Genomic DNA, 20,560 nt, shown 5'->3' with positions numbered 1-20,560 from the left:
AGCTTCAAGGAATGACGGTAATTAGATGCCAAAGATAAACAAAAGTGAGAAGTAAGATTGATGTCATGCTTTAATCAGCATGACAACACCACCACCTTTTCGTTTGAAACACAGATTAGCAAAATCGCATTATTCGCCTTTTGAGTAACATTATTGCCGAGAAGTGAGCGTTTCTGAGGGTCTCGCACTTTCTCTCTCCTTCTCTTTTTCGAACCCGTATACTACCTTTTCCTTTATTACAACAATGTTGGAATCTCTGGTTTCGACATTGTTAAATAGAGTGCTTGGAGCATATGTGTCGAATCTAAACTACAATCAGTTACAGATCGGCATATGGTCAGGTACATGAACAATAGCGGCTCACCTTATTTTTTAGCGTTACGCGTTCTTAACCTTTTATTCAAACATTCGTTATCATATAAAAAAAAACAGGCGAAGTGGTTCTACGCAATTTAAAGCTAAAACGTGAAGCTCTCGACAAGCTGGATCTTCCTGTCGACGTCTTGGAAGGTAATTTGCTTCCCTTGTCCCGTGTGTGTCCTGCGCGTTGCACACGCTACGTTCAAGCAGCTATACCCCCTCGTTCCTTGCACTGTTACCCTAGCTTTTATTATTACCATGTTGCATATTATATATCGTCAACACACAGACCACCGGATTGTCTCACACATTCTACAAAACTTCTGCAGGGCACCTTGGCGAATTAACACTGAATATACCATGGTCGAATCTTAAAGGCAAACCGGTCATGGTTTACATTAAAGACGTTTATGTTCTCGCTGGACCACGCAGTGAATCGACGGTAAATACATTCTAACCATTTCAAATAAAAAAAACAAAAAGCTCAATTGATCCGATAATACATTAGATGACCGCCGACGAACTTGACGAGCGACAATACCAACAGAAAATGCGTAAAGTGGCGAATAGTGAGCTCGTGAAACCAATATCAGACGCCAAAAACGAAACGTTTGCTGAGCAGCTCACGACAAAGATCTTGAACAACTTGCAGTTTTCAGTCACCAATATTCATGTACGCTATGAAGATAATGTCTCAGCACCACAACGATTTGCGGCTGGTATCACATTAAGTGAGCTGTCGGCAATCTCTACGGACGAAAATTGGATGCCACAGACGATCGGCGATGCTATCAACACTATCCATAAGGTTTGTTAACAAAAAATGTTGTCAATGATCGAGGAGAAATAGGAGAAGGGGGATAACAGGACTGAATTGGGAACGTATTCATTTGTCGTTAGTTGGCTACTTTGGAATCATTATCTATCTATTGGAATACAAACACACGCTCGTTGGCAAAAATGGAAGAAGAAGAGTCAAATAGGATATTCAAGGAATTGGTAAACTACGAGGATTCATAAGAACAGCGAGAGTACTGGCAGGATTCCATGGGTATGTCTTTCTAACCCATCAAGAACATTAGATTGCAACAAAAGCACATATTCCTTCTGAACACCAGTATATCCTCAAACCAGTGTCTGGAACAGGACGGGTAAATTGCGTTACACGGCGGGATATCTTTTAATAATGGCACTAAAAGCAACAGCAGAGAAGGATGACTAAACGAGAGAATTTGTGTATATTTCTAGATAAAAATGAGCAAACAATTTGCTGGTGATGTCGCCAAAGTGGATGCAACGCTATTATTTGATGAATTATCCTTTGTTATCGACGACGAGCAATATCGTGATACCATTTTGATGGTGGACCTGTTCCATTCTTACTTGAAGAAACAAAAGGTAAAATGATTGTTCTATATATGAGAAAGGGTATATAAAAAGGCACGTAAAAACCAAACCGATATAGTATCTCCATCTTCATCCTGGACACGGGGTTACGCCAAGAACGAATCCAAAAAGATACTTTCAATTTGCTGCCAATGCTGTATTGTCCGAAATCCACGACCGGAATTATCGTTGGACTTGGGATCATTTCAAGAAACGAAGGGATGATCGACTCGCGTATATTGACTGCTATGTTGACAGCCAATTGAATCGAGCATCACAGGAACAGTTGGATATGTTGGATGAGCTTGAACACCGACTATCTTATGAGGATATACGGTTCTACCGTAGTAGAGCCAAGTCTCGGCTGAAGCGTGAAATGGCAATTCTTGGTAAGTTAGGGGGGTAATCCTTTCTATACGACAAGGGAAATGAAGGCACGCAGTGGATGGATCTTGAAGAAAAATATTGATGTTTTTCATTGAATGTATAATAGCGGAAGAAGAGAAAAGACGTAAAGAAGCTGCTCAAGCTCAACAAGCGGCTACGGGTGGTTGGTTAGGTTCATGGTGGTATGGCGGGGCACCAGATGAAGCAAGCGGCCAAGTGGTAAAAATAGGATCATTTCTTTCTGCCTTTTTGCATCTCAGGAAATGCCAAAACTAATATATTTTGTTGTTAATATAGGCAAATCAAGATTTGGTTATCACGGATGAGCAAAAGCAAGAATTCTATGACGCCATTGAATATGATGAAGACAAGGCTGCTGCAATAGAGGCTGTGGATTTCGCAAAAGATGTAAGAATTTTTTTCTGTACTGACACAGTTTTATAGAAATCTATGCATATGTAATAATAAAATCTCGGTTCTATTATCTTGTAGACTATGAAGTTATCACTTCGAACGACTTTGAACACAGGCTCGTTTACCATCAAACGCAATCCACACGCCGGACAACCCGCCGAGGTCATTTCCCTCATCTTTGACACAGTCATACTTGGTGCAATTCAATATGTGGATTCTTTCAAGGCGTCAGCGGCATTAGGTGATTTGCGACTTTACGATGGTGTAACGAGAAACACGCAATATCGACAGCTTATTGGCGCAAAGGAGAAAGCAGAACATGAAGAGAAGAGCGAAGGTGATAATGATGCTATCAATGAAGAGAAAAGGAAAAGTCTTCGTCGACGATCCAATGTTGATCCACAATTACTCAAGTATTCGTCGATCCAAGATCCATTCTTTTCGGTGGTATTCGAGCACAAGCCGCTTGATGGTCGCGCCGATAATGGAGTCGCGTTAGTGATGCGCAACATTGATATTGTCTATAATCCTCTCATTATTCGCGAGGTGATTGACTTTTTCACGCCACCAGAGACAAGTGCCGATAGTATCAATGCTCTCATAGAAGTTGCGGGAGACACGCTTGAAGATATCAAAAACCAAACGCGAGTCAATCTGGAATACGCTTTGGAGCAACATACCACGCTTGATCTCAAAGTTGATATGGATGCACCTGTTATTGTTATCCCTGAAGAGTAAGTGCACGTTTTTATCGCATGGAAGAACAGCAATAGATGAAGAAATGAGACTGAAAGTGTAATTTAGCTGCACGGCTGTCAAGTCGCGCGGCATCGTCATTGATGCGGGTCACATTAATGTCGAAAGCGATCTAGCGCCACTCGAAGTCGTACAGCAAATCAAAACCAAACGTGCCACTGATTATACGAGCGATGACTATGTACGACTACGATCGCTCATGTACGACAAATTTGCGGTTCACCTGACACAAACTAAGATTCTGATCGGCGAATCGGTCGAAACCTGCATGGATCAAGTCAGGAACCCGAAAAAAGAAAACAACTATCTGCACCTTGTGGATCGTATTGACATGACGTTCCTGGTGGAAATGTGCATCATTCGAAACTCGACCGATCTCACCAATCTCAAAGTATCGGGTCACTTGCCATTGCTCGCTGTCAACTTTTCTGACATCAAGTACCGGATACTGATGGAAATCCCACGGTTGATCGAAGCGTCGGGAATTCTCAATTACAATCGGGATCAGGAACAAGAAAACGAGGCAGATGAAGGGGATGACTACAATAACCGACTGATGCATACTCGGTTGTGGGAGCAAGCTGAAAAGGAACTCGTGCTCGATAGTGAAAGCGATGAGGAAGGGAGCAGCACATTGGTGTCGCACAGCACAGCAGCTTCCGGCAAGCGAGCCAATGTGCACCAGCGGATCTTTGAGTTGAATTTCAGGGTGGATCAAGCATCTGCCAACATTTTCCAGGCATCCAACGATGGTCGAGAAACGCTGCTGTGCGACCTGGTGCTCCGACACTTGTCTGTTGACTACCGTCTTCGTCCCTATGACATGCGTATTGAGGTATCGCTCAAGTCTCTTGATGTGACAGATCGTATGAAACATGGCAACGAGTTCAAATACCTGGTCACATCTGATCAAGAAGTGCTTCACAATGCAAGCCAATCGGACGATGCAAAGGAGCTTGTCCACGTAGACTACATTCGGGTGGACAAGTCAAGTCCCGAGTATTATGACAAGTACAAGGGCATGGATCAGACAGCTACGGTTGCTCTCTCGACGCTCAACTTTATTGTTACACGAAGCTCGGTCCTTACCCTGTACAACTTTGTGCTCAACACGTTTGTGGACCATGAACTCATCATGGATGCTCGAGCAGTACAGAACTCACCGCAACAACAAAAGATTCAGCAGCAAAACAGCGACAGCCATCAACGACAGCAACAGCAACAGCAACAACAAAGCATACGTGTGACGCTTTTGCTCGATAGTGTCAATTTCATTCTAAATAACGACGGTGTCCGTCTCGCTACCGCTGAACTTTCTCATGGAGACATGACAACTGTTATGGCTCACGGCACGACCCAGGTCGCCGCCAAGTTTGCCAATTTTACGCTCACCGATGACCTCAGTCCACCAGCGGAACCACAACAGCAAAAGTCGTACGACAGCCGTCAACTGCTGACGATCCAAGGTGAAGAGCTAATCGATCTGCGATTCGAAACGTTTGTCGATGACGAATACGACCAGTCACTTTATATCAAAATGGGATCGGCCCAATTCACATTTTTGGAGCAACCCGTGCGACAGCTGCTCGAATTTCTAAGCAAATTTGCAGCCATGAAATCCGTTTATGACCGAGCACGGCAAGCAGCACTCGAATCTGCGCAACAGTTTCAACAATCTGCGGCCAAGACCCATTTCGATATTGTGATCCAGACGCCTGTTGTTCTGTTCCCCGAAATGCATGAGCATCCGCTTGATGTGGTTGTCGCTCACTTGGGTGAGATCAAGACGTCCAACACGTTTATGACGGAACAAGATATGTGCATGAATGTTATCAAGGCTGATGTGCGCGCCATCAATTTGACGTCTAAATACTACCATCCCGGTCGTAGCCCAGGCCAGATCCACTTGCAGACCTTACCTATTATTGATGATATCGATCTCAGCTTTGATATCAAGAGTATTCATGAAGCGCTTTCGACACAAGCAGAGCCACGACCGGACATTACCATCTGCAGCTCCGTGACGGATATTCGCATGCATTTGACCGATCGTCAGTATACATTCTTGATGGATGCAGCCAATATGTTTTCGCGCGTGTTTGGCGGTGGACCGGCAACTGAAGAAAGTTCAGAGACGCCTTCACCGCCACCTTTGCCGCGAAGGAAGGAAACGAGCCCATCATTACGCAAATCTATCACCTCACCGCCGCCGCCTTCTGTCCCTGACAAAGTATCGACGACGGCAAAGCAAAAGCAAAAGGAGCAAAAGGCACAGCAACCTCGGCTAAAGATGTCTCTTGCTTCTAAAACAATTGGTTTAAACCTGTACATGTCTGATCCAACGAACACAGCCGACGCGTTGGCACTTGTTGGTTTATCAGGCATTGCTTTGAACGACACAACACTCCAAATCTTGATGCAAAAGGACGATACCATGTCTGTTGCACTCAAGATCGTTTCCATGACGATAGACGATACCCGTCCCAACATCAAAAGCAAATTCAAGCACATTATGCCAGTCACCGAAAATGGCCATCAATTTGAGATGCAACTCGATATTTCGGCACCCAACCCAACGCGCCATGGCATTGCCATGATCACGGTGGCGGATCCAAAGGTGGTCCTTTCATTGGACCACACATTCTTGCTGTACAACTTTTTTATGCGACCATTCGAAGCACATCGACGACGAAACCAGACACCACACGAAGCAGTATCATCGCCATCGAAAAAGCAGCAACAAGCTCAAGAACAACAAGAAGATGAAGAGGAACAAGGGATGGAAATCTATTATCGTATCCATATTAACAATCCAGAGTTCATCTTGCTTGCCACTCCGGATGAAACTGATTCCGAAGCTGTGGTACTGTCAGCAGAACAGGTCATGTTTTCACGACAAGCTGTGATGGCACTTGTAGTGCGACAGGTCGGCATGTTCTTGTGTCGTATGGATATGCGTCAGACCTCGACGCTCAAGTTTATTCAAACATTTGACGTTTCCTTGTCAATGAACAACAATAGCGGTCAAACAGGACCAATGACAGAACTGGAGATTGATGTGGAAGCGCTTGTGCTTCGTTTGTCGTCACGGGATGCTATGCTTATTACTGGAATTTTCAACAAGGCGTACGAGCTATATAGTGCTAGTGCAAGCATTGTTGACCAACAAATGCAGCAGATTGTCAGTTCAGTCGGACAATCTTTGATGCATGAATCTGTAAGTTCATGTTCCAATGAGTCTACCCACGACGCAAACATTGACGTAGTTACTAACACTTACTGTAGTTACGAGCATCTTTCCAAGGCTTACAGGTCATTCTTATTGAAGAAATTCATGAGATGCCCATGGTGGATATCAACATCAAACCATTCAGTGTCGATGTAGCCAACTGGTCTCGAGCGGTAAGCATAACATAAATCACTATTTTCCACCTCTTTGTACTTGTTCTAACCTCCACCCATTTCTTACGATGCAATCATGATAGCTTTCTGTCAATGTGACGTTTTCAATGTTTATGAACTACTTTAACACCAAGAACTCTCACTGGGAACCATTACTGGAACCTTGGAGTTTTGATTTAAAGCTGGATCGCAAGACTGTACAGGATCCATTACATATCAAGTTGATCTCAAACCGAGCATTAAATGCCAACATTACACACACGTTTTTGGAAAGTGCCGTGGCGACACTTATGTTATGGGACAAACAAAAGGAAGCAGCATACAGTGGTGAGCGGGGTACTGTTGCACCTTATCGATTGCGCAACTGCACTGGTTATCGTCTTCATGTATGGAACCGCGATAGTCCTGAAAAGATGGTGGTGAAAACGCTCGATGATGGTGCAGATATGCCATGGTGGTTTGAAGATTGGCGAGAGCGACGTGAGGTAAGCAAAGGAACAAGCTAGATAAGAAGATACTCTAAATATTGCTAAAGGACCATCATTCACCCAATTGTTGTAATATGTTAGACAACCACATCCACCAACAACATGCTTAGTGTACAGCTTGATGGTGCCTTGTGGGAAACCCTTCGCAATGTACCAGTGGATATCCAAGGCGAGCATACTTATAGCTTACGTCCAAGAATTAATGACGTGCAGCATCGAGTGGTTTTTGATGTCAAACTTGTGAATAATCTCAAGGTGGTCACTATTCGATCTGCCATGGTCATCGAGAACCGAACGCTGTTGCCAGTTGAAGTTGGTCTCTTGGATGACGCCGGCCAAAAATTGGATGGTCCTGTCAAAAAGATTCGTACGTATAATCCAACCTCTTCTTGAATAGAGACATATATATCTTGTATATATGCTCGTACTTAGTGATGCTGACTGGAGAACCCATGTTCTTTCCCCGTATCGTTTTTTTCAAAATAGCACCGGGAGAAGATTATGCACTTCCTATTGAACGGGCCTATCACAACCGATTCTGCATCAGGCCTGACGGTGAGTTTGATACCATATTTTGTTCTCATTATTTAATTGAATCTGATTTTTTCTCTTAACATGCACTTTTACCATACTATCTATCTAGCTGGGTTCGGGTACACATGGATCGACCATGCTCTTCACTGGAAAAATTTCGCGAGCACTACGCACCCAGCACCCAAGACAATTCAATGCAAGGCACGCGATGGTGATATGCCGCCATTTATCTTCCAGATCCATGCACGCCTTGCTAAGAAGGATGTTTATTACGGGTAAGAAGAACCGCAAGTATGTCTATATTTAACGTATGCACTAACCCATTAACGTAACCAATGGATAGCCAATATCCTAACATGAAGATCCGGTTGAGCGCACCTATCGAAGTTGAAAACTTGCTACCATACGATTTTAACTTTAGAATAATTGACAAAACTTCTGGACAAGATTTCAGCTCATTTTTGCGTAAAGGAGGAACTACGCCATTGCATGTTATCGAGAATGGGCATTTACTACTGATGAATATTCATATGCCCGATAGTGGTAAATATTCGGCACCGCTCCCTCTCTATAGTTTGGAATTTACAAAAGCGTTGACTAACTCTGACTTCTGCTGCTCTCTTATTGTAGAATACAGCAGCAGTGAGTTTGCCATCATCAGCACAAGAGGCACAGAGGATCTAAATATTGACGATTCGTTGCAGCTCACAAGCAAGGATAACGTTCGGTTGACCCTTCGAATCAATACAATGTATGCATTAAAGTGACTAAAAGTGACTAAAAGTGAATAATTTCGCTTATCTGAACGCCTGCTTTTCCCTCTATGTAGTGACATGCCGGATTCAGGCGGTGCCCGCAAATATGTCATTTACTGTCCATACGTGATGATGAACAAGTCTGGTTGTGCGATCGCTTTCAAGCCAAAGGTAGCATGGCAGAGCACGATGTTCTCCGGTCCACAAGGTGCTAGTATTTGGAAAATGCTTAATAAGGTGAATAGATACAAGTACTTGATTACCTTCGCAGAAGATGAATGTATGTCCAAATCTAACAATAATAATCTATTAGCCGGAACCTTTCATGTTCTCATATCCCAAGTTGGAAAATAGCAATCGATCGCTGATACAAGTATCTGGATCTGACTGGAGTGAGGTACGATCTATCTTTTTGAAAAAAAAAAAGTGAGGGGAAAGATGGCTAAAGATTCTAGTATAGCCTTTGAGTTTAGAAGCAGTTGGTAGTGTTCAAGATGTGACTTTACCCAAAGTCAACGGCACTGAGGAAGTTCACTTGGGAATCAGCGTTCAAGAAGGTCAAGGAAAGGTAATTCTTGCTAATAAAACCAAATAATATCCTAGAGAAAGAACTAACAACAATGAAATTTATATATAGTACAAGCTTACAAAGGTCATTACATTTACACCACGATTTGTTCTCAGCAACCAAATGGGTGACGATGTACGGTATCGGGAACCAGAGTCTCGCGTGGACCATGAACTTGGATCAAACCGGCGTATACCCTTATATAACCTGAGAAAGAATGCAGAAAAGCAACTTTCAATCAAGCTTCCGGGTATCAATAACACTTGGTAAGAAAAAAATAAGAACAGAGGAAGACGTAATGATAATGATCACTAAGTAACACGCCTTATCATCCTCAGGTCTGCTCCATTCAATATCCAAGATATTGGTACTGTTCATGTGCGACTCGAAAGTGCAGATGAATCCACTTCTGTATTAATGCGTGTGACAACCATTCTGGAGAATGCCACGGTGTTTATTATACTTAACAGAGAAGCATCGGACGCTTGGCCATACCGTATTGTCAATCAGACAGACGAAGACATGACCTTCTATCAAGAGGATCCGATTGTCATTCTTCGCGACGACTACACGGAAAATCGAATGCGCAATCATCGAACGCGGCGCTATCGCTTACCTGCACACCAGACAGTGCCATACTCATGGGATATGCCAGCCGTCAAAGACAAGAAGCTCATTCTTAACATTGGCGGTCGTGAACGAAGCATCAACATGCAAGAAATTGGCAGTCAACTTCCTTTCCGGCACGTGGGCCGCGACGGACGTCAGGCCATTACTGCCATAGATATCAAAACGAGCCAATCCACACAAATCCTCTACCTGACTCCGTACAACCAATCACAAAGTTATTTTAGACCATTGACCTCGCAAGTATCACTCGCATCCGCATCTTCCCAAGAAACACAAGAGACAGTCGCAAGAGAAGGGTTTGAAACGGTGGACGTCAAACCTGTCATTCACTTTGTGGTTGAACTCAAAATGTCCCAGTTTGGTATCTCAATGGTCAACAAACGCTTGCAAGAGATTGCGTACGTTACGTTCCGTGGTCTTGAACTCAAGTTTACCGAGTCCAACATGTACCAATCTGTTCGCTGGAATATCAAGTGGGTTCAAATTGACAACCAACTGTATGATGCTGTCTATCCGATCCTACTGTACCCAACCAATGTTACGGCTGAGGGCAAGAATGAAATTTTGCCAACATTCCAGCTTGGTTTGGATCGAGTCAAGGATAACTGTTAGTAATTCTAAATGTGGGGATTCTATATAGTATATCTTGATACTGATCTTTGTTTCTCTGTATATAGCACATGGCGTATTGTATTTCAAGTACTTTTCGGTCCTGCTTCAAGAAATGAGTGTCGAATTGGATTCCGAGTTCATTTTCGCGGTCATTGACTTTGTGGACCTAGGTGTAGAGGGTTGGAATGATACAGCTGATGATGCGTAAGTCTTTTTTTTTGTTGGCAACATAGAAAATTATATTAACAGTAAAACCATTAGCAAACAATGGGAGTTCAGTACCGACATTCCAGACGTCACTCCTCAAGACAACATTGCCCAACTCTACTTTGAGATGCTGAATATTCAACCCATCACTTTTGACTTGTCTTTTATGCGCACAGACAAGTACGATGATCAGACAAGGTACTATATTTTGTTCTTCAACGTATACTGCTGTCTCAAACTTGGAGTACTCATTGATAAATCCTCGCGGCGTGGCGGATGGGTTATTATAGATCACAGTTCTTTATTGTCGATGTATTGACAATGGCCATTGGCAGTATTCAGGTATGGCTTTCTCTTGTTTATTAAAGATTCGTACGAGGATCAAATGTACGCGAGAAAGGAAGCGACAAAAGTAAATTAATGCGTGCATAATATATACATTAGGCCGCACCACTACGATTTAATGCACTTGCTGTAGAGAACTTACGAGCAAGCGGACCTGATCTCGCAAACCGAATCTACATTCACTATAGCAACCAATTTGTCAATCAACTCCATATGATGCTTGGCTCTGCAGATATTATTGGCAATCCGATCGGCTTGTTTAACAACTTGAGTTCTGGTGTAGCCGAGCTATACTACGAGTCATGGCAAGGATTCATCTATAGCGATCGACCGCAGGATCTGGGCATTGGTATTGCGAGGGTAAGTATACTGAGAATCCGGACTTTTACGAAATTATGCATGCAAATGCAGATATAATCATGGGATATTAACCATAAACGCGTTGTTTATGTTTATATTTAGGGCTTCAGCGGGCTCCTCCGCAAGAGTGTATTTGGTTTTACAGACAGCTTCTCCAAGTTTACGGCTAGTATGGGCAAAGGCTTATCAGCCGTAGCAATGGATCGCGAGTATTTGGACCGTCGACGTATGAACATGACTCGTAACCGACCACGACACGCTTTTATTGGTGTTGTACAAGGTGCCAATTACTTTGCTAATGGCCTGATTAGTGGCGCGACCGGATTAGTGGTAAGTTAGGCATCTGTACACATGCATACATACAACATACATGATTGTATTATTATCGTTGTTCTTGTTTTGACAATAACACTTTGACGGATGGATGTATTTGTATAGACACAACCCATCGCTGGTGCCCGAAAAGGTGGTGTTGGTGGTTTTGCTACGGGCATGTACAAGGGTATATTAGGGTAAAGTATCAAGCATGTAGTGTATATCGTAACAGGAGGAAAGAGGGAGAGACTCTTATTGAAAACTACCTTGGCATTTAGTGCTGTTGCGAAACCCGTTGGCGGCGTATTCGATATGGCCAGTAATGTCGGTCAAGGCATTCGTAACTCCACAACACCAACAGATACCAATGATATTGTACGGATCCGATTTCCACGGTACATTGGACCTGATGGTATCCTCAAGGTAAACAGGATTCGTGTTGTACAATGACGAATGCTGAACTCACCAAAATAATAAAACATCATATAGCCATACTCTGTCCGTGAAGCACAAGGCCAAGTGTGGCTCAAGGATGTGGAGCGGGGTCAATATTTTAACGATGTATACATAGCACACTGCCCAGTGCAAAGCGGCGATGAGCGTGTGGCCATGCTTACATCCAACCGATTAATGCTGATTCGCACCAGTCGGTTAGCTGTGGAGTGGCAAGAACCCTTTACGGAAATTCAGACTATCAAAGCCGAGTCCACGGGTATTGCAATCTATCTGCGCAGTATGAGTTGGGAGCCATTTTTGGTGATTCCGGATAAGACTGTCAGAGAATGGTTCTTCAAACGGATCGAGGAGGCAGTGCTCAAATACAATGCAAAGCGGCGTCCTAGCGTGTAAATTTTCATTTCTAATTGACATTTTAGTATTTTAGTATATAAAGCACATAAACACTATTATAAATCATATTTCTTTCCTATTTACTTTTTCTCTCACGGCATCTTATTTACCACCATCTTTCTCTTACTCTGCATCATGTCGCTCTCAGACGCACAAGCGTAAATATTAGCATCTTATACCACTTGAGACGTGATATGCTTTCGGCAAAGCAAGTAGAGACTAAACTTTTATATACAGTTTTGTATTTGATGTATTCGGAACATGTGTCGATTGGCGGACATCTGTTGTCAAGGAACTTGAACACTTTATCAAGACCACACCTGCACCTGACTACGTTGCGTTGGCCAACAGATGGCGACAGGAATACTATATAAGCGTTCGCACGTATGCAGAGTCACAACCTGACGTTTTCCCAGATTTGGACAGTATCCATCGCACCATCTTGGATAGTATTTTAGCTGAAGAAAACATCGACCTTGACGAAGCTTCACGCGTCGAGCTCAACCTGTGCTGGCACCGTTTATCGCCCTGGCCTGATACCAATGCTGGCTTGGAAAAACTCAGTTCCTTTGCCATCACTTCAACATTAAGCAATGGCAATGTACGTCTACTGCTCGACATGAAGAAATATGGTGGAATGCCCTTTGATATGATCATGTCGGCCGAGTTGTTTCAAGCATACAAGCCAAATCCAAAGGCGTATCTGGGGGCTGCGGAAATGCTGAAATTGAAACCGGAACAAGTATGCATGGTCGCAGCTCATCCATACGATCTCCAGGCAGCCAAGAAGTACGGTTTAAAGACAGCTTATGTTTGCCGTCCAAGCGAAGATCCAAAAAAACAGTTAGACTTTGTCGATATCAATGCAGACTCCTTTGTACAGTTGGCAGAATTAGTTCTTGAGCAGAAAAAGGAAAGAGAATAAGTATTATAAATTTTAATTTAAAAGCGACCAAATAGTCGACAAACGTAACATCTATATCAGCATATGTGTAACATAGATTATGGTATACGGAAGTAAAGAGTTAAAGGTTAAGAAGGAGAGAGGTGTAGAAGAGAAGCCAAAAAATGGAAAAGGAATGAATAGAAGGAAGAGTGGAGAAACGACTTCGTCATTACAAAAGATAAGGTAAAAAGGAAAATAGTAAAAGTATTACAACAGGTTTTTTTTTAAATAGTACAAGTTATAAAGTAACGATGGTAGTAGTTTTTTTTTAAGCAGCAGGAGCAGCGCTAGAAGCAGCTTGTTCGACCGAGGACGAAGTAGAGTTGTCATCCTTCTTGAAGTCCTCATCGTCGGGCAAAGAAATACCCAACAATTTGATATCCAAACCGCAAGGCACGTTGTTTTGATAGTAGTAAAAGTAGGAAGCATAACCACCATCAGTATCGCCGACCTGGACAGTGACGTTCTGGCGCAAGCTGATGGAGATCTCACCATTGCCAATCAATCCAAGCAGCTGAAGAGCGTTAGCATCAACATCAACAGGCCATTCGTCCGAGCGCTTTTGTTCACCAGGGTTGACGGTAATTGGGTTGGGCAACTCGTAATCAATGGTACCCATAGCATATGGTTTGCCGTCGTTCTCGTTCTCGATTTCAACCGAGACCTTCTGGATGGTGTAAGGAGTATTCAAGGGATTGTTCAAAGTGACCCAGGTCTTGGCCTTCTTGGTAAGCACAACAGCGGCCTTGGCTTCGACATCAGCACGCTCAACAAGGTTACTGACAATACCTTGCATGGCAGTACCAAGACGGACGGTCGAAAGAGCATCCTGGATCGAAGCAATCTTGGTTGAGTCTTGGGTGCCTGAGATAGTCAACGGTGCTAGAGAGTTCGTCATGTAAATCGAGACCATCTGGTCAACGTATTCCTTCTTGGAACTCTTCATTTCCATGATACAGTCAAAGGTGTTGTTTCCAGGTTTGATTACAACGTCTTGCAATTTGACGGTACCGACGCTGGTCTGATGCTCGTTCATGATGGACTCGAACTGAATAGCGCCAATAGTGATAGTGATGTTCGAGGGGTTGTTGAAGGCAACGGTCAACGTGATTTCAATGTACTACATTATCATTGAAAGGTAGACATTAGTTGTCATGCTCACAGCTATTGAGTAAACAAGCTATTTTACCTCAGGAGTACCGCCAGTGACGGCTTGCTTGAGAATGGTGGTTTTGCCATCAAAGTTGTTGAAACCTGTTGTTAAAAAGTAGTGATTTTTTTAGCTCATGCTCATGTCTTCTAGGAAAAGAAATCGATAAAAAAAAAGTAACATACCAGACAAGCTACTCGAAACATCGTAGGAAATGTTGGTAAGCTTGAGCTGACCGACAGCGGTTTCAGCAATCGAGTTGGCCATACCAGACATACCAAAAGTAACATTGGAGCTTTCAGTAAGAGCCTTGGTGAACGCATTGAAGACCTTGTGGGCATCATCGTAGACTTCGAAAGGCACGCCGGAGAAAGCGGTGGTAATCATACCATTGGCATCAGTGGTGGACGGGACATCGGGCACATCCATATGAGCAGCACGGTTGTTCTGGTACGAAGCCTCAACGTCCATGTTAAGCGAGCTGACACCAAGAGGGAAACCGAATGGATTCTTGAGCTGAGCGTTGACCAAGTTTGAGCCCATGATCGGAGCATAGTCAGCAGCAGTGAAATCGAGCTCCATGTCTTTGAGAGTGATAGAAGGAATCAATTCGGGAGCAACTTCAGGACCAGGCAAGGTGACGTTCTCGATGCTCAAGCTCTGGAAGCCCTTAGTCAGCCAGCTGACCTGGCCTTGAGGACCGGAACCAGAGGTACCCTTGACGGTCAAAGTCGAGTTTTGAGCAGACAAGAAGTTGGCGAACACCTCGGTGATGGCGTCGATGCCTTCTTGAGAATCTTGTTTGATCAAACGGCCCTTCATAGTCATGTCGCTCGAGCCCTTGGGAGGGAAGCTGGCAGCACCGTCAGAGGCCAAGACGCCAATCTGAATATCCTTGAAGAATGATTCGAAACCAGCACCGGCGAGCAAGAATCCGACCTGACTGGGGTTCTGGATGGTGACGTCCAAAGTAAGCGAAATACCACCAGCAGGATCGTTGGCAGGCAAGTCGAACGAGTGGATGGTGACACAGTCCTTGAAGCCCTTGGCACCGCCGAGCGTCACTTGCTTGGTCATGTTGATGTTGGTAAACAGGTAGCCAATAGCATCGACGTTAACACCTTCGATGCTGTTAATGTCCCAGACAAATTCATCATTGTTGATCATGAACTCGGCAAAGTCGCCCATGTAGTTGGCGTCTGCAATGGAGAATTCACCACTGACGTTGAACGTGGCGCCGACATTGGGCTGGGTATTGATAGTATCCATGGAAACCTTGCCTAGCTCGCGGCCTTCCCAGGAGATGGTCAAAGGCTGGGCGAAGCTGATGGAAGCAGCCATGGGGCCAGTGTTGCTGATAGAACCGACCATCTGGACTTTGAAACCGGAATTGGTGGGCTCGGAGAGGGTGATGGTCTCAAAAGCCAAATCGGAACCGTCGACAATCTGTTGGACAATAGGCTGGCCAACGACAGGAATCAACTTGGTTACGGTTTCATCCGTTGCGGTCGCGACATTGCTTTGGGCAAACTGAAGAGTGTTGACATACTGGCCAATGGTCAAGCCAGACTCAAGCTGCAAGTCAACAGCCAAGACTGACATTGCTTCCATGACAAACTTGGAAATGTCAAAGCCATCGAACAAGGAAGGATCAGCAGAAATCTCTTCTTGACCCTGAATCGAGAAACCGCCCATGGTCAAAAGAGCATCCAAGGGACGGGTATCGAGGTTCTTCTTGACAGCGAGATCACGCAATAACAGGGCAACCGCTCCGGGCTCCAAGTTCATGGTCATGTCCAAAGGAGTCGACTGGACAGTGGAGTGGCCAGGGATGTTGATGGGGTTACCAGACACGTCTTGGTTGATGTTACCGACAGGCATACCGGAGTACGTCACAGCAGACTTGACGGACGTGATGGACAAACCAGCCGTGAAGGGGTTGGCAATGGAGACTTGGACATTGACAATGCCAGTGTCAAGCGTGTCATTCAACACGGTCAACTTGGAACCTTGGATGAGTGGGTCCTTCAAACCGGGCAGAGTCGAGTCGATCGAAATGACGGATAAACCACCAATCAAGGATTTGATGGGAGTCGAGTTCTCATTACCGGCGACATTAACATTGTTGTCACTCCCCATGACAAAAGTGGACAAGAGGTTCTGGCCAACGGTGGAGCTCTTGGGATCAAAGGCGGCAGTCGCAACGATAGCGTTGTCGCCACGGTTCAACTTGAGCTGACTCAGGGTGACAGTACCAATTTTGGTGTTATCAGCCTTCATGTCGAATGAGACATCACCAGTGTAAATGCTAAAATCAGATGGATTGCTCATGGACAGGTTGATGGCCAAGTTCATGTGATCAGTCTCGCCACCAGTGACGTCCAAGCTGTTGATGATGGTAGGGGTGCTGTTGAGGAACTGCAAACCCTTCAAGCTAGTAGGAACATCGAGCGTGATGCCTCCCAAGGTAATGTTACCGATGGGTGTCACCGTCTTGGTCGTGGCTTCACCCTTGATCTGGAACGTGTACGATTCTTGAGCAGTCAAAGCATAGGTGTAATCATTGAAAGCAGGTTCCTGACCACCGATTGCTTGGATGGTATCATTGTTCATAGCAAACTTGAGCTCTCCGGATTCTTGGTTGCTTTGAGCAGGCACGAAAGGAGCCGAGATGGTAGCAAAACTGCCAGTCTCGTTGTTGGCCATCTGCAAATCTTGCTTAACATCAGTGATATCCAAGGAGAAACCGAATGGAATCTGGAAACCGGCATTGATCTCAGGAGCAGACAAGACGGGGGCATAGGGCTGGTCGGCGCTGAATGCCAGATCGAGGTAGCCCATGCTGACTGACTTGATAATGTCCAAAGGTTTGTCGACACCAAGACCAACGTTCAAGCGAACAGACTGGAAACCTTCAGAGAGCCAGCCGATCGAGTTGGTACCATCAGGAGCGGCCGAAACACCGACGGCCGTGGTCTGCGACATTTTACCGGAAACGTAGTTGGAGAACAGTTTGCCAACCTTCTCCAAGTTGGCGGGATCGCTTTGGGGCTGCAAGGTGCCCTTGAGCAAAATGCTGTTGTTGCCCTTGGCCAAATTGATGCCTTCCGCAGTGACTTCGCCAAGATCGACGCCGTCGTAGCCAATAGCCATCTTGATGGTACCGAGCTGTACGCCGACAGGTGACGGGCTGTTCAGGATGGTGCCCAATTCAACTAGAATACCGCCATTTGGATCATCGCCAGGCAATTCAAACGACTGGATACTGACTTCGGGGAATCCGCCCATACCTATTATAATCATGTAGGAAAGAGTTAGCATCACTTGCTTGATGCCCCAAAATGAGGAGGGGGGGGTATAAGACGAAGATATATAGAAGCGAGGCTCTCAAGACTTGCCAGGGATGGTGACTTCTTTGTCAAGTTGTACGGTTGCAGTTCTAAATGACCAGAAAAATGTATGAGTTTATAAAGCTGATCTGTATACTTGGCTCTGGGGAGTGAAAGAAGAATAAGAATGTATTTTACCTCGTCAATGCAGTGATATCAAGCTTGCCTTTGAGCTTCCACTTGAATTCATCATTGGCCAACATTTCTCGAGCAAATGCGGCAAAGAAGGTTGTGTTTTGGATCAAGAATGGAGTGTCAGCCTGAAGGGTACCCTTGCCACCGGCGATGTTGCTGTCGGGCAGAGTAATGTTACCCAACAGAGTGTCGTTGTAGTAGACGTTGATAGGATTGTGGAATTTCAAGTCTGCTGCAAAAGGACCGGTATTGCTCATGGAGCTGGTCATGGACATGTAAAAAGAGCTGTTCATGTTGAGCTGTTCGCCATCACGCTTGTTGAGGTTGTCTGGTGGGTTGAAGGTAATGTCAGAACTGTCGACGCCTATGCCGGACTGGTTCATCAAAGCTTGAGCGATCATGGGGAAGAAGACGTAGATGATCAATAGAACGACCACGACTACAATGATCACTGTAATGATGGAGCAAATGATCCAGTATTTCTTTTGCTTGTAGAACCGACGCGGCGGCGGTGGTGGTGGTTTTTCAGAGTACTCTTCCATGACGCTGTTTTCCACGCTAGCTGGTTCATTGTTGCTCTGTTGTCGATCCAAAAGTGATTGATCTTGCTGCTGGCTATGCATATCAGGGCCACTGATAGCAAGGGCTCTGTGCGCCTCTTTTTCAAAGCTATTGGCCATGATTTATTATGTATGTGTAAAGGAAAGTAGATCGTTAAAGTTCGACGAGATTGAAGATGATGAAAAGGGGAATTTCGGGACTCGAAGAAAAGGACAGGAACGCCTGTATTGGACGTTCAGAAGAAAAGAAGGCTCTTTTTTGAGAGAATAAGGTGTAGGGAAGGATAAAATAAGGTGGCTAACGAATGGAGATGTGGAAGAGATACTTTTATACGAAGGATTGAATGGGGGATTGGTTAGTAGATGTATTGTCGGCTATTAAATGCTAAATCTGAACCAGAAATTGGATTCCCCTTTTCTTAGGCACCACTGTTATACATACACTCTCTCCTACTAACCCTATAATACTGTCGCTATCACTGGCCTTATTTACTATATTGTGTGTGCGCCTAAACGTAATATGTCACAAGGCGAATCCGCTATTATCTTTGTGTTTCCATGTGAATTACCCACAGCGCGTCATTTCTGTCAGTATGTGCTATTTCCGGATTATACTATCTGTCATCCTGTTCTTTTCTGTCCTCGTACGTTTTACAGCATTTTTCTTTTTTGTGCTGTCACTTTTTTTGTATGGCTTTTGCTTCCTCACCCTCGATGTTTTGTCAGGGAAAGTAATGTTTACGCCCGTAGAACAGCGTTTTTCGTACAACCGCGTTTTTCCATCCGACAGTGCATGCTTAGGCTGAAAGGGGAAGCGAAAAGGTGACGAAGCAAAAGCAAAAGGAAAAGGGGTTACACAACACTACTCGTCCCTGTGCTTCGAGCAGACAAAGTAGCACCCTGCGTTTTCCTTTTGGTTAGACATAATCGTGCGTCTAACATTTATTCTGAGCAGATTAAGCAGTGCGGTACAGCTGTAATACACATCGCATAACAGCTTCTTATTTCAAGAACGAAGATTGGCCATGTTGTTCAATGCACCTTACATATAGCTGTATGAGATGACAAGGCAAGACGTCAATCCCGCGAATTGGGTTTCATTGCCCCAGGTACGTGCGTAAGTGCTCGAATGTGGCAAATAAGCTTTCATATAGAAATGAAAGAGGCGATCCTGTTTTATATGAAATTTAGCAACGAGGACAGAAGAGCGCGCAAAACACAAATTAAGTTTGCACATTGGCACCCCGCTCAGCAAGAGGTGGGACCGATAATTCCCAACAACTCTCTCAACAGTGGCTCCGATTAAAAAAAAAAATATCAAGGGGGAGGGGAGCGGATCAGGGCGAGGAACGGGGTAATCGTTCCTATACAAGCAAAGCGCGTTATGTTGCTGCTGATGCGATGTGCACGCGGACTTTCTTTTACGTGCGCAAGTGATCGCCACAGGACGTTTATGCACATAAGATGTCTTTTTTTTCTGGTCCTGTGAGCCACACCCAAAAGCTAGCGTGAGATGTGTGTTTCCTTTTTATATGCCTCGCGTGCCAGAATTCAAACGGTATAAGAACGCAACCTTGTTTTCTGTCATGTATTAAACGTTAATCTCATGGCTTCCATATTAAATTTGATCGCGCAAAAAAAAATCCGTGAGTGCTGCGTTTTTTGGGGGGTGGTGTGCCTCGTCTGTTGGTATATAGCTTACGCACTATGGTTTCCCCGCAATTAGAATGGCGAAACTACCTAAAATACTGCTGCTGCTGCTGCTGCTGCTTTCTGCTTCTGCTTGCAGCGTCACTGACCCCTCTCGTAAATCGTCTCAGACAACATGTAAAAATTCTAAATTCTTTGCTGCCACTGCTTCTCACTGTTGTTCCTGCTGTTACTACTCGTAACATTACCACAAAGTACACGTGTTTCTTTTTATGAACGCAGATCCGATTTAATTTAAACGAATCCCGTGGAAACTTTCAAAGCTTTTTACAGTTATAGTAACTTTGTACAAGAAGAATTAA

At 44.5% G+C, this 20,560-nt stretch overlaps 3 protein-coding genes across 3 annotated transcripts; 2 read left to right on the top strand and 1 right to left on the bottom strand.

Moving 5' to 3' along the window:
* The first annotated feature begins 118 nt into the window (after positions 1–118).
* On the top strand, positions 119–12,457 carry BDB00DRAFT_946102 (uncharacterized protein). Its single transcript, XM_053129513.1, has 32 exons — positions 119–341; positions 433–510; positions 690–802; positions 869–1,168; positions 1,261–1,359; positions 1,443–1,511; positions 1,609–1,758; positions 1,826–2,135; positions 2,240–2,352; positions 2,431–2,541; positions 2,626–3,281; positions 3,352–6,520; positions 6,589–6,705; positions 6,789–7,190; positions 7,275–7,560; positions 7,680–7,748; positions 7,837–8,002; positions 8,071–8,270; positions 8,358–8,478; positions 8,557–8,719; positions 8,796–8,879; positions 8,943–9,050; positions 9,120–9,316; positions 9,389–10,287; positions 10,358–10,496; positions 10,554–10,697; positions 10,790–10,841; positions 10,944–11,204; positions 11,307–11,534; positions 11,643–11,716; positions 11,798–11,942; positions 12,009–12,457. The coding sequence occupies exons 1-32, from the start codon at positions 245–247 to the stop codon at positions 12,366–12,368; spliced, it is 9,480 nt and encodes a 3,159-aa protein (XP_052979616.1). The 5' UTR covers positions 119–244; the 3' UTR covers positions 12,369–12,457.
* On the top strand, positions 12,458–13,321 carry BDB00DRAFT_975814 (HAD-like domain-containing protein). Its single transcript, XM_053129917.1, has 2 exons — positions 12,458–12,526; positions 12,606–13,321. Exons 1-2 carry the CDS (start codon positions 12,504–12,506, stop codon positions 13,291–13,293), a joined length of 711 nt encoding a protein of 236 aa, XP_052979615.1. The 5' UTR covers positions 12,458–12,503; the 3' UTR covers positions 13,294–13,321.
* An 8-nt stretch (positions 13,322–13,329) lies between these two features.
* On the bottom strand, positions 13,330–18,922 carry BDB00DRAFT_823642 (uncharacterized protein). The gene is made up of 5 exons (XM_053123557.1): positions 17,992–18,922; positions 17,863–17,903; positions 14,650–17,754; positions 14,504–14,568; positions 13,330–14,434 (listed from the first exon to the last, which is right to left on the bottom strand). Exons 1-5 carry the CDS (start codon positions 18,666–18,668, stop codon positions 13,583–13,585), a joined length of 4,740 nt encoding a protein of 1,579 aa, XP_052979614.1. The 5' UTR covers positions 18,669–18,922; the 3' UTR covers positions 13,330–13,582.
* Positions 18,923–20,560: the final 1,638 nt, after the last annotated feature.

This window comes from Zychaea mexicana (assembly GCF_025766255.1).
Source record: "Zychaea mexicana strain RSA 1403 chromosome Unknown BDB00scaffold_37, whole genome shotgun sequence".
NCBI lineage: Eukaryota > Fungi > Mucoromycota > Mucoromycetes > Mucorales > Lichtheimiaceae > Zychaea > Zychaea mexicana.
This window is presented reverse-complemented; position numbering and strand designations above follow the sequence as displayed.